This window comes from Chlamydotis macqueenii, chromosome 5 (genome assembly GCF_036417535.1).
Source record: "Chlamydotis macqueenii isolate bChlMac1 chromosome 5, bChlMac1.mat, whole genome shotgun sequence".
Lineage (NCBI taxonomy): Eukaryota > Metazoa > Chordata > Aves > Otidiformes > Otididae > Chlamydotis > Chlamydotis macqueenii.
In genome coordinates this window covers 7,710,654-7,723,358 of record NC_141560.1, presented here as the reverse complement: position 1 = coordinate 7,723,358, position 12,705 = coordinate 7,710,654, and the positions used below count along the sequence as shown (strand labels likewise).

Genomic DNA, 12,705 nt, shown 5'->3' with positions numbered 1-12,705 from the left:
TAATTGTTGCTGAACCCTTCGTACTTCTGTCATGCTGTTGAGGCCCTGGCACTGACTGCTTGAGGCTTGGTTTTACTTATTTGAATCTTACAGGAATTTGTGTTGGTTTAGCTTTTCATTCTGAACGCATGTACTTTTCCTTGCGGGTTTAGCTTGTGCCATAATTTAATATTTGTTCCAGTTTCTAAACACAACGTCTGATGAATACTTACGTTTTCTCTGATCTGTTGGTAGAAGTTTCATTAACTTATGTATGGTTAAATTTGTAGAAAAATTTCTTTCTTGTCTCAGATTAACTTAAAGCAAAAAAAAAAACAAAGCAAGAAAAAAAAAAGCTGTGGAATGCCTTTGGTTTTGCTAGTTCCCTATTTTGGTCCAAATCCTGAGAAAGCTGGGATTTTTGAATGTGAAGCATTAACCAAAAATGCTTCAGTAAGTGTTGCAGAATCCCAGATGTTTGGATCCAAGGCACCAGTAGGTACATTTCCCCGTTCTTACTCGGGAATCCTTTGGGCTCTGCTCTCTTCTGCCTTGTGCTCTAACACAGAAACAACTCTTGTCTTGCTAATTCTGATCACTTTCCTCCTCTCCCTGCTTTTTCATATCAGGGATAGTAGGAGGAGGAGCCCAGGAATCCTTGAGGAAGGACAAACTATGACACGTGTGTATTCCTGGAATAGGTATTTGGCCTCTCCTCATGAGACTAGAGAAGTCTTTTCATGGAGGGGCTCTTGAGGGAAGTGAATGAGTCAGGGAAGAGGATGGAGAAGGGAGAATCTCCTAATAAATGCTAGTAGTCACTTGGCAGGTATGCCTGCAGGACAAGGGGAGTTCAGTCTCTGTCATCACAAGCTGTAGGAAGCGCTGTCTCTGTTAAGGCTGAAAGCCATGCGACTCGAAAACATGGGATTTCATACCTGGTGAAGGCTTCTGTGGAGAACTGCCTGTCCCTGTAACTGCAGCGGAACGCCCCCTCTTGTGGCAAGAAGGAAGAAGTCCAAGCAGAAACACATGTGACCTCTTTTTTTCCTGTGCTCACTGGTTTGCCTTACTTATTCTTCTTTTGTCTTTCCCTTGTGTTCCGTGAATATTCCACACTGGTATGCAACACATGTGCTTTCCTACAGTCTTCTGTTGTTTCATCTCTCTGTTTATGCAGTACCTGCATCTGTTCTGTTTGGCTTGCAAATTCTAAAACTTTTTTCTGTCTATTTCTGTCTGGTTTTATCAGTACTTGGATTGTATTTAAACTCTTGGCTTTAAAGTGCCCTTTCTTACCAAGTTGCCAACATATTGAAAATATGCCTTACAGACTAACTTTAAAACATTTACAGGAGTAAAAGGCTGGAAAAATAAATAAGGATGTGGAAGAACATGCTAGTTTTGTTTCTTAAATAGCTTAGTTCGTCTGAACTGCTATGAAGGGGTCATGTATAGACAGGATTAGCAGGTAACATGCTGCTTTTCCCAGCTGTTTGATTAACCAGCTTAGAGATGGGTCAAATGCAGTAGCAGAATGCAGAGAAGGCACATCACCACCTTCAAAGTGTAGAAAAGGCCCTACAGCATGCTTGCAGTTTATCAGATTTGCTGCATAATAAGCTGTACACCCCATTCAGCACTGTTAATTAACCCAGGAAAGCACGCCGGTTCAGCCTTTGCTGATAGCACGAACCTCACAAAGCCACGCAGTCTCAGCAAAATACCTCTAAATAAGATTAAGCAAAGCGAACCAAGCATGAAATAAAATGCAGGCTAAGTGTCAAGCAAATGCTGGTTGTTGCTTGGCATTTGGTATGAAATTCTGTACTTGGCACGAGGTGTCCAGGCATCTAATGTGTGGATAGAACTGGCCACTCTGAACAAGTGCCGCAGATGAGACCCTAAGCAGAAATCATTACTGTTTTCCCTGTGCAAAAGAAAATAACCAAGTGTTGTATGAAAACACTTGTAAATGCATGTTGATGGCATTTCCTGCAACTCCTAGGCATTCATGGCTCTCAGCCCATCAGTGCCCAGCAGGATTGGGAATTACATGTTGGTGGGCTCCTCTGGAACATGATGGACAGAAATGGTGGCAGACTGGGTAGTGCTGGGATATCAATGGAAAAAAAAAGAAACAAAAAGACCTGGAGAAGGGAAAGCCAGGGCTGGTGGAAGGTTTGTAAAGTGACAGGTTCCTTTGACCTCTGTTGTTGCTAAAGAACTTTGTCAGAGCAGGTAAAAGAAATACTGCTTATGTGATGGAGGATAGAGTAAGTATAGACATTGCTGAGTCCTGAAATCTAGTACCTATTTGAAAAATAGATCTCATCATTCTTTCTTTCACTTTTCAGGTATCTTGCAATATCTTCAGAACTCTCCCACCTAGTGACAGCAATGAATTTGATCCAGAAGAAGATGAGCCCACCTTGGAGGCATCATGGCCACATTTACAGGTTTTTGATCATTTATCTTGGAACAATGCTTATCATTGCTTAATGTATCCGATAATTTTCTCAGCTTTTTTTTAACCTGTGAATCAGAACTAGTCTGTGAGACACTAACATTTATTAGTATTGTTCATGGCTATCATATAGTACCTACAAAGATGGGAGAGTACCTTGTGAAATTTGCAAAATGTTAAAACTTTCTTTCAAAATTGTACTGATGATGTCCCTCATATTCCTGTTTTCCTTAGTCAGTTTAAAAATTATTTTGCTTTCCAAACTGCTCTGATGCACAAGTGTTTTTCAGCAACTTCAGCAAGAACATTGCAGGGAAGATAAAGCTAGCAGTTTTGCTTTACCGAGAGTAGTTAATTTTCATAAAAAAAGCACACAGGTGTTGGCAGCTGATCAGAAAAATGCATGAGAAGCTGCATCTCTATCTAAGTCTCCCTTCTTCTCCCTGGGTGAAGATTTGCTTTCAGGTGCTCGTAGCAGGATGTGTGCTCACTGCTCTGTGTTGTCTCTTCCTCTGTACCTAAACACAAAGTATTTTGAACAAAGAAAATAAACTAATTTTGGAGAAAACGTCATTGATGCTAATGCAGTAAATTCCTTTATAGAAAATATAGATACAGATCCTGTCTGCGTTAGGACAACGACTTCACATCGCTAGTAACTTTAGAAGAAGCTTGCCTGAGTAACAGTTCATGAAATCTGGGGAGTTTGTGAGGAAAGGAGCACAACTGATCGCAGCTTGAAATGAGGATTTTATTTGACAGTTGCATGCACAATCTTGGCCTGTGAGCAGTTTATTTCATTCCTTTGTGCTCTGAAATTTAGAATCTGTTGAAATGTAGGTTTCATCCCTTATTTATATTTAAATTTCACAAAAAAAAAATAAGAATCTTAAAAGCTTCAAGGCAGGAAGGCGGCTCTAAACACCTCTGCCTGCCTGGAAACAGCACAGGCATGCGTGTCTGTTATCTTCTGTTTGTTGACACTAGTGCTGTAGTTTTGAAAGTCATTACTTATGTGGAAATAACGGAGTTTCTTAGCCAGTGAATGATTTACATTGTCAGGAAGAAATGCACTGAAGTATTTTTCACGGGTTGATGGAATTAATTTCCTGATGATTTAATATTAGTTATGTAAGCTGTCACTTTTTCCATGTCGTATTTCTAAACCCCTTTCCCCCTTTTTGATTTCGTGTTGCTTCCTTTGAGAAGTCAGAGAACACTGACGTAAAGCAGCAGCAGTATTGCAGTCCATTGGCATTTGCATGGAGAAGTTTAAAATTATTTTTAAATGTAATTTTTAGCTTCCTATCTCCTTTTACTATCAAATATTCATATTCACCTAAGTCAGAAATGAAAACTATTTTCCATGGCTGCTCTTCTTGAAAAGGTTCAGCAAAGAGAATTGCTAGCTGGTAGCTCAGTGCAGGTCTGAGTTGCTGTTTCACGAGGCCACAGCGGTCCCTGTTTCACTTCACTTCCTTTTTGCCTGGTTGTTATACTCTTCTTTTTCTCCACTAAATGACAAGTCTGTTGCTGTCCTACTGCATAGTTTAGGCAGAGATGGAATTGCATGAAAGTAAGCAGTTTTTCTCCAGCCCTGAGGCTAATCTTTATAGTAAGTTAGGAACTTCTGGATAAGTTCTGGTTTGTATTCTTCTGTGTTTCAAGTTGTAGAACGCTACTCTAAGCAGTTTCTAATTTAATTTAAATATTTTCAACTGCTTCACCAGCCCTTTCAGAATTGTGATGTCTGTATTTGATGTGAGTTCAGCGGTTCAGAGGGCAATTTAAATGTGCTTTCCATTTACTCTAGGAGGCTTTACAAGATGATAGCAAACATTATAAGATGGCAGTGCCTGTACTTGGTGATTAAATGTTTTTGACTGAAGTTAAATAAACAAAACTAATTTTAAAAGCTCATTTAATTCATTTTAATTTTAAGGTAGCAATTTGATAAAGGAGGAAAATATTTTTCTTTTCTTGACCTTTTGCTCTCTGGAAAAATAAGTATTTTATTTTCTAGCAAAAGGATTTAGGGAAATACTTAAAAATATAAAGTGTAATCAAGTCATAAACCAAACCAGGAATATTTTTTTTTCTTTTGCAGCTTGTATACGAGTTTTTCATACGATTTTTGGAAAGCCAAGAATTTCAGCCCAGCATTGCCAAAAAGTACATAGATCAGAAATTTGTATTGCAGGTAAGCTGTTTTCTTCAAGGCTTCATTTTGCCTTTGAAAAAATGTCTTAAAATAGAATTTGAAAGTGTAACTTTATTTGAACAGAAAAAGGATAAACAAGCATTATACAATGAAAGTTTTCAATCTACAGAGGTAGGGGGGAGATATGTGTGTGTGTGTTTATATGTCAGTCTGTGTTGCTATAGATAGATAAAATAGTTGGTTTGGCTCCAGTTTTGATACCTTAATAAAAATATTTGACTGACTGGTTATGAGGAGGAGCTGAAACAGTAACTGTTGAAAAATGAAAGGTTTACTATCAAGTAGTCTAAAAATGCTGCTATCTAGAGAGACTACTTAAATGCCAATTTTCATATGTCTTAATATTGTTAAAATATTTCTCTTGGAAAGGGAGACTATTTCTCCCTTCTGTCTCTGCTGGAGAGCTGGCAGCAGGGGCAGAAGTTCATTAACAAACCTGTTCCCAGCGCGGTACTGAAAACAGTGATGCTGTAGTGGTCAGGGAGGAAGTAAATCAAAAGGCCATATGAAGTTCAAGCTTTGTTAAAAGTGTGGAAGAAGTAGTAGAATCGATAATAACTAACATTGGCAATGAATGGGTAGCTTTATTTTTGTTGTTTGCTTGCCATTGTTATGGGTAAATGGAGGAGATGGTCTCTATCAGCTCGTAGCCAGGTATTATCCATAGATTTAATGTTCCTCTTCGTTGTGTACTAGCTAGACTTCTCGTGTGCTTTTTTTTATTTCGCTTGAAACTACAATAGTTGGTCATCTTTACTGAGGAAAATTTCATCCAGGCCATGGCAGATGCCAGAACAGAGATGGCTGAAGGGAGATGTTTTCTGGGATAAATGAGGAAACTCCATAGATATGACTTGTCTTCAGTGTTTGGGAATAAGTTTTTTCTGTTCCTATTGTGAATTTTTGTATGATTGCAGAGTCAGAAAGAACTGTGTTTAATGTTTTCTATAGCTTGCTTTTGAAATTAGGGAAATTTAGAAAGATTCCTGCTTAGTTAGAAAAGGGAGTTTCCTTGTGGGCTGAAACTTGAGTAAAAGCCAAATTAGAAGTGGCAGGAGATACTCAGCGTTTCTGAAGACCTTCCTCTCAGCTCTTTGTCATGGAGCATTTCTTCTTCTCTGTAGTACTCAGGCAATAAAAGTATTGTTTTTACTGTCTTTGGATGTTATTCGTATGAAGAATACCTGAAAAACGTAGCTAAGAGAGCCATTTCTGTCCTTAAATTTTAAGATTTAAAGAAGGGACTTCAGTTTCCATATTAATATCACAAGACCTTCACCTGACAAAAACAATGGGATATACTTATGTTTTTGTTCCATCCATCTCCTAAATAGAAGAGCATTTTTCATCTGGATGAAACCTCTGTGGTGGAGTTGCCTTTTGTTCATCTAAATATTGATTTGAACAAGGGCGTGCACCAGTCTGATCATCCAGTACCTGGTGGAGATATAAGGATATGCATGGGGAGTAATCACTCTTGACAGGTTTTTCCAGGCTGATTTTATTTCCTTTATATGTAGCAGGGTTGCATTAGAAGGAATGCTTGTGTTCTGCTTAAAAATCTAGAGAAAATTGTTCCGTCGGGGCTCCTGTTCCATGCTGCTGAACTTGGCCATGACTGGTAGCATCTCACTCAGGTCCTTTCAAGGCATTAAAACCTATTACAGTTTGGAACAGGAGAATGGGTCTAAAACATTTTTTTTTTTAAATGAATCTTGTTAGTCTTTAATAAATCTACTAGATGAAATAGTGATATCTACTGAAAGAGGGAAATATGAGATTTTGCAACCTACGTATCTGAAAATGTTTGATACGACAATTAAGAGTTCAAAAGAATTCTAAGAATTTGTAAGTTCTTTCCATATGGTTAGGTGTTTTTATATATTGCTATGCACAGTGTGGCAATTTACAATGCACATTTTTCTATTAAAAGTTCTGTTGAGCCTTATATGTACGTTTCAGTAGATATATTTCTGTATGTATAAGTGTTTGTGTTTAGCCTATAGGAACTGGGGTGTCCTTCCGCTTCTGACTGTGTTTGTTCCCATGCCTTGAGTAACGCCTGAGAACGTGTGACTGGAGATCACTTACACTGGAAACCAATTTGAGACTTAGGAACATGAAGCATGTTTGGTGTTTCATGATGCTGACAACACAAGTGTGACAGTCCTTTAAGTCAGCTTTCCCTCTAAATTAATTTGTTGAGTTTTTTAAATTTGAGGAACTTCAATAAGTGTTTCTTGGCAGTAAGAATGGCTATATGGAAAGATGATACAGTATTTTTAACGGGCATTTTCCAGTCTTGTTTGCTTGCTTTGTTTTTGTTTTTTGAATGTAGATGTGTTTCTGGCTTTCAGCTGTATGTTTTGGTAAAATGCTATACTTACCAGTGTAACTGTTCATTTCCAAAGCCTGCTTATGTACAGTCTGAAATGGTTGGCAGTGGTTGCTAAGAGACATACTATTCAAATATATCCACAAGTGTCTATGTTATGTAGGTTGCTATTTTGGAAAATTTATTTCCCTTTTCTGTGTATGTTTAGTGTCAGAATAATCATGTATGATGGAAGTCTTGTAGCTTATCCGTAAAAATAAGATTTTATTGTTCAAACCTGGTAACAAATTGGATGGATCAAAATAATTGTGTCTTTTTTTTTTTCTTCTTTTTAAAATGAGAGACTGAGTCTTAGTTCAGCAATGTTTCCACAGAGAATCTGTGTAACAGAACTGGAAATATAAATATTTTGCTCCTAAAACAATCCAATAAGAAAATGAAGAACATAAGTGTTTCCAGCTGTTTGCTGTTTTTGGGTGAAATTTACTATTTAGGGAAGGATGAGGTGACTATTTATTTATTTAACTGTAGAGCTAATTGAACAAAGCAGTGTGTTTATAACCTCTGAAGGGCAGCTGACAAACCTCATCCTTTCCTCAAGAAATTCCCACCACAGATGGTTACTGCAAGGAGAAGATAGCGGGATCTCATTACAAGCTACAGAAACATCCAAAACAATGAAGAAGAATATGTACATCAGTCCTAAACCTAGATGTTAGAAAGCAAAATCTGAGACAGCTTAACACTTCTAATCATCTTTTTTTTGTGTCTTTTTTTAAATTTTTCCTCTAAGTTGTGTAGCAGTTTAACAGAGATCAGGCAGTATACAACCACTGACATATCTACTTCTAATAGATATTTATAATTTATCTGTTTGTGAATCCAAGATAATTTTGTTTTCTACCATTCCTGTAATAATTTTCTGACAGCATCTTATACATTTGTAAGACCTCTTTGACAAACTGTCGTCTTTTCTCTTGCAAGACAAGTACTTGTTGACAATTACTTTCTTTTTCACGCAAGAGAGATACTGGTTGCTTGTGATTACTACCTTAAACTTCCCTATTTTCTGTGCATTTGGAGGAGGGCGGGGTTTTTGGGGTATTTTTTGGTTTTGAGTTTTTTTTTGGTTGGTTGTTTTGTTTTTAAAGAAAGTTTACCTTATAACTTATTCCAAATGTCCACCGGAACAAAAGTCAAAAAAGTGAAGAAGAAAGGGTAGGGGGAAGCTCATGCTTTTGTGGCGCAGGATTCAAGAAGAATAGAACGAAAATCTGCAGATGATATTCCTGCTGATCATTTCACGCCTTGATTCTTAGAGGCAACTTCAGGTGTCAGTGTTTCGGGATGCATTTTGTACAAGACAAGACACTGGATGACATTCTCTTTTGACTGAGCACCACACAAGCATTTTGCTGTTTTAAAATCTTACTTAAGAGTCACTTAGTAAAAGTGGATTTTCTGTTGTTGGTTCGGGTTTGGGTTTGTTTTGTTTTGTTTTTCAGCTGGATATTACAGTTACAATTTTATTCAGCCTGGAACGTTCATTCTCCCCGGTGCTTTGATTTTGTCTCTGGTTGGAGATCCCGTGAGGGCAGATCAGTGCTGGCATAGACCTCACTATCAAGTCTTTCCACAGCAGGAAGGCCATGCAGTCGCTAGGAAGGCTTAAGAGCTCATAATATAAATTACAAGCAATTAGAAAAGTTTGACCTTGACACAATGTTGTGGGAAGAAAATGTTAGAGCAAATGAGGATCTTTTAGTTCTGCAGAGTGAAGTAATTGTGGATGATAAGAGGCAAACTGTCTTATTTTGTAGATATGACAGCATCTAAGAATTTATTTTGTTTATTTTTGGGCAGAAGGAAGGCGGCACTTTGGAGCCAGTTAATCAAAAGTTTATCAGTTGTTTGAAGATTGCCAAAGTTCTGTTATGTCAGAAGTGGAAATCAGTAAACTGAGTTTTGTGATGTTGTATTTGTCTTACAACAGATTTTTTAATACTTTATTTTTACACCTTGGGTAACACAGATACCATATTCTTACATACATGTGCTTTCATGAATTAAACTTTTATATAGAAGTCTGTGTGTCATATTTGTCAAATGTCTCCTCTTTTAAAATCTCTTTTTACTTTAAACACAGCTGTTGGAGCTGTTTGACAGCGAAGACCCTCGAGAACGAGACTACCTAAAAACAGTCTTGCACAGAATTTATGGCAAGTTTCTGGGTCTTAGAGCATTTATCCGAAAACAGATTAATAATATTTTTCTACGGTAAGTTGTGGGAGACAGTACTTTTCGCTTACGAGCATTTTGGGAAGCTGATACAGTACTTATATTTAACTTTTTTTTTTTTAAGATTTGTTTATGAAACGGAACACTTCAATGGTGTAGCTGAACTGTTGGAAATTTTAGGAAGGTAAATGAGTCTTTGTTATCTATCTCAAACTTCCCTTCCGAACACGTCAGAATAGTGTCGTATTCAGAAACCTTATTACTGTAAGCCCTGATTCTGAAAACAGATGTGTGCACATGCTCATCTTTAAGCCCATGTGCAAATCTCTAGCATATCTTTGCCAAGAGTATGTGACTGGATGCAAGTTACAGCCAAAAGCGTTGGATTGATTTTGTGTGTGTGTATGTGTGTGTTAAATTTTGTGCACCTCATCCTTATATGCTGCAGAATTTTTTTTTTTTTGAGCACACTAGTAGCGTGAATATTTTGAGTATGTTTAATTCTGGTAAGTTAATTACTCGAGAACACCTTGCTTACGTGAATTTACAGACCACATAGACAAGGTCTTATCTGTTTGGCAACAGGTTTATGCAGCTGTTTATATGATTGCTCCTAAGTTGGAGCTGAGTTGCTACCTAGATATGTACTGCGCTGCTCATAAAAGCAGGACAAAAGTCAGCACCTGATTACGAATGGCATGAGCCTGCTGTTTGTAAACAGGTGCTAACTGCTAAATTATTTTAATCTAGAAAGTACTAGAAAGTGCTTTTTCAGACCTCAGGAATGTTTTCTGTGATGATAACACTAACAAATATTTCTCTTCTAATTTCTAGTATTATCAATGGTTTTGCTTTACCTCTTAAGGCAGAGCATAAACAGTTTCTGGTGAAGGTGCTGATCCCTTTACATACTGTCAGGAGTTTATCACTCTTCCATGCACAGGTAGAAACTATAAAAGTATTTTCTACGCAGAATGTTTTGGTTTTTGTGGTGGTTGGTTTTTTGGTTTTTTTTTTGTTTTTTATTTTTTAAGGTTGCTTTGGAAATTTAATTGTGTAGCACATAAAATATGGAGGTAAAAGGTGGGAGAAAAGTTTTGAAATGTGGAAAAAATGCAATAGATTAAAAAAAAAATCATTTAATGTGCTTTATGTGATAAATGTCTTGCTTCTGTTCTGATTAGATACTTAAAAGCGTAACATATATGTGTGTAATATTTTGGGGATTTTGTTCGGTAGTTAAACTCTCCCAAGAGGTTTTCCTCTTTTCTGTTTTCTCATTCTCACAAGTTTGCCCTTCCCATTCCTTCTCCCAAGAGGATGTTTGGGTTTCCTTAGTCTTGTGCTGTCAAGGCTCTTCTTCACCCTGGCAACTTTCTGTATACTATACTCAGATTTTGCATAATCTAACGTTTTCCCTCACAGATTTCTTGATACTGCATTTATACTCTTGTATATCTTTTGTACATTCAGCTTTCGTGACATACTTTTTCTTTTGATAAGTGATACCTGTTGCCTTTCTCTCTGATTTTCAGATAGTGTAGTCTTTCTTATGCTGATAAAGCTGTGCTTTCTAAATATGTTATTCCAGGTTTTAGCTGTGTCGGCTCATCTTGCAAGAGTTTTCATGATTTTGCCGATGTATAAAATGTGTAAAAAGACGCAGTTTCAGGGAGTAATAGAAACTTCAAAATGTTGGTTGTATGACTGTGTTTAGAATTCCAAGTTGTTCTGATTTTTACTGTATCTACTATTTTGTCACCCTAATGTTTTTGTAATGTGTTCTGTTGTTTCTTATGGACTGAGCTTTCAGTGGATTTGCAGAGTGCAAATTATACATCTCAGTTTAAAATTGGATGCAACTTGAGAAAGCTGTATAGCATTCTTGCCTTGAGTCTCTCTTTTTTTTAAAAAAAAATTGTTTCTTTGTGGTTTTTTAATAGAAATGTTTTAACTTCATTTTCTTAAATCTTTACCTCTTCGCAGCTGGCGTATTGCATAGTACAGTTTCTGGAGAAAGACCCGTCACTCACAGAACCAGTAAATATTTCTTTCATATTTTCTTTTTTTGCATCATAAACGGCTTACCCCATTGAGAGAAAAGTAAAAAATCAAACTTTTTTTTTTTTTTTTCCTTCTAATTTAGGTCATTAGAGGTTTAATGAAATTCTGGCCAAAAACCTGCAGTCAGAAAGAGGTAAGTGATATGCTAGTATTAACAAAACATAAGAATTATTTTGTTCTACAATATAATAGGCAGAGAATCTTCAGCTGTTTCCAGGTAGATAGCAGATGCTGTGGTGGATCTTGGTATTAATTCTTGTAGGTGATTTTTCCATGCTTGAATTCTGTTTTTTTGGATAGTTTTGACTATGAAGAGAAAAGTTTGATAACCATTGTTTTTGTTCACAAAATAAGCACTGGTTCTTTGTAGAGAATTTCTTTTTGTTTTAGAAAGAAGAAAGTAAACATAGTTGAGGATAGATTGGAAAACTCTGTTAGATTTGATATTGTTTATATGTGAGGATAGTATTTTTCCAGGGAGGATCAAAGATATTTTGTTGCCTGGCATTTGCCTGCTAAACATGTAAAAGATGCAGTTAGACCTTTGCATTTTTATTTCAAATTCTTGATGCAAATCTGAGCTTCCCTAATAAGATTCAGTGACACAGCAAAACTGTTATTTTGAATATTGCTTCCAAAAATGAGGTAAAATTAAGCTACTCTTCTTAGTTATCAAAGTTTAAACCTTGGCCAAATTCTTTGTCTGTATCATGCTAGGTTTTCAGCATGGATATACTGGTGCAGTTCTGAATTTTGTGTTAAGGATTACTTTAAATACAGCATTTGCACACACTCGTCCTCCTTCTTTTAAGAGACTGCATCCAGAAGCTGCTAAAGGTAGAACTGGTCATGTTTTTTGAGAGAGCGTCTTGCTGAGCTAGTGAGGCTTCCATTTCTCTGTGAAGTGGTAGAATTTGAGGATTACCAGCATTATGCTGATCAAGATGATTCAGAGGCTTTATATTCAACGCTTCCTTGCTTGCCTTTAGGTCATGTTCCTAGGAGAGCTGGAGGAAATCTTGGATGTAATCGAACCATCACAGTTTGTCAAAATCCAGGAACCCTTGTTTAAACAAATTGCCAAGTGTGTCTCTAGCCCTCATTTTCAGGTCAGTGGTAGAGGTTATTGTTTGTATGGGAATGTATAGTCTCATTTTCAAACATAACACCCCCCTGAATGTAAATATTATTTTATGTTACATGGCTTTAAATACTTGTTTTCTGGATTTCTATGGAAGAGGATACGTTGCAGTGGAAGTTTAGTTCTGAGCTCCATTAAGAACTTGTTAGGTCTGTCTGGGGTTACAGCACAGCCGTTCTGAACCACATAAGGCCTTATCCAAGCAGACTTTGAGCCCTTCTCACCTTAGGTAACGCGTGCTCCCTGTATGGCCTTCAGAC

The 12,705-nt window shown here is 37.0% G+C and overlaps 1 protein-coding gene across 4 annotated transcripts in view; it reads left to right on the top strand.

Moving 5' to 3' along the window:
• PPP2R5E (protein phosphatase 2 regulatory subunit B'epsilon) overlaps nucleotides 1-12,705 on the top strand; it is a 78,532-nt gene that overhangs the window by 55,194 nt on the left and 10,633 nt on the right. For all 4 annotated transcript variants that reach the window (XM_086750174.1, XM_086750172.1, XM_086750171.1 and 1 more), the window contains exons 4-11: nucleotides 2,337-2,438; nucleotides 4,554-4,646; nucleotides 9,149-9,279; nucleotides 9,365-9,424; nucleotides 10,075-10,183; nucleotides 11,227-11,280; nucleotides 11,387-11,437; nucleotides 12,294-12,413. In XM_086750174.1, the coding sequence (XP_086606300.1) occupies nucleotides 2,337-2,438; nucleotides 4,554-4,646; nucleotides 9,149-9,279; nucleotides 9,365-9,424; nucleotides 10,075-10,183; nucleotides 11,227-11,280; nucleotides 11,387-11,437; nucleotides 12,294-12,413 (720 nt within the window). The remainder of the gene's footprint in view (nucleotides 1-2,336; nucleotides 2,439-4,553; nucleotides 4,647-9,148; nucleotides 9,280-9,364; nucleotides 9,425-10,074; nucleotides 10,184-11,226; nucleotides 11,281-11,386; nucleotides 11,438-12,293; nucleotides 12,414-12,705) is intronic.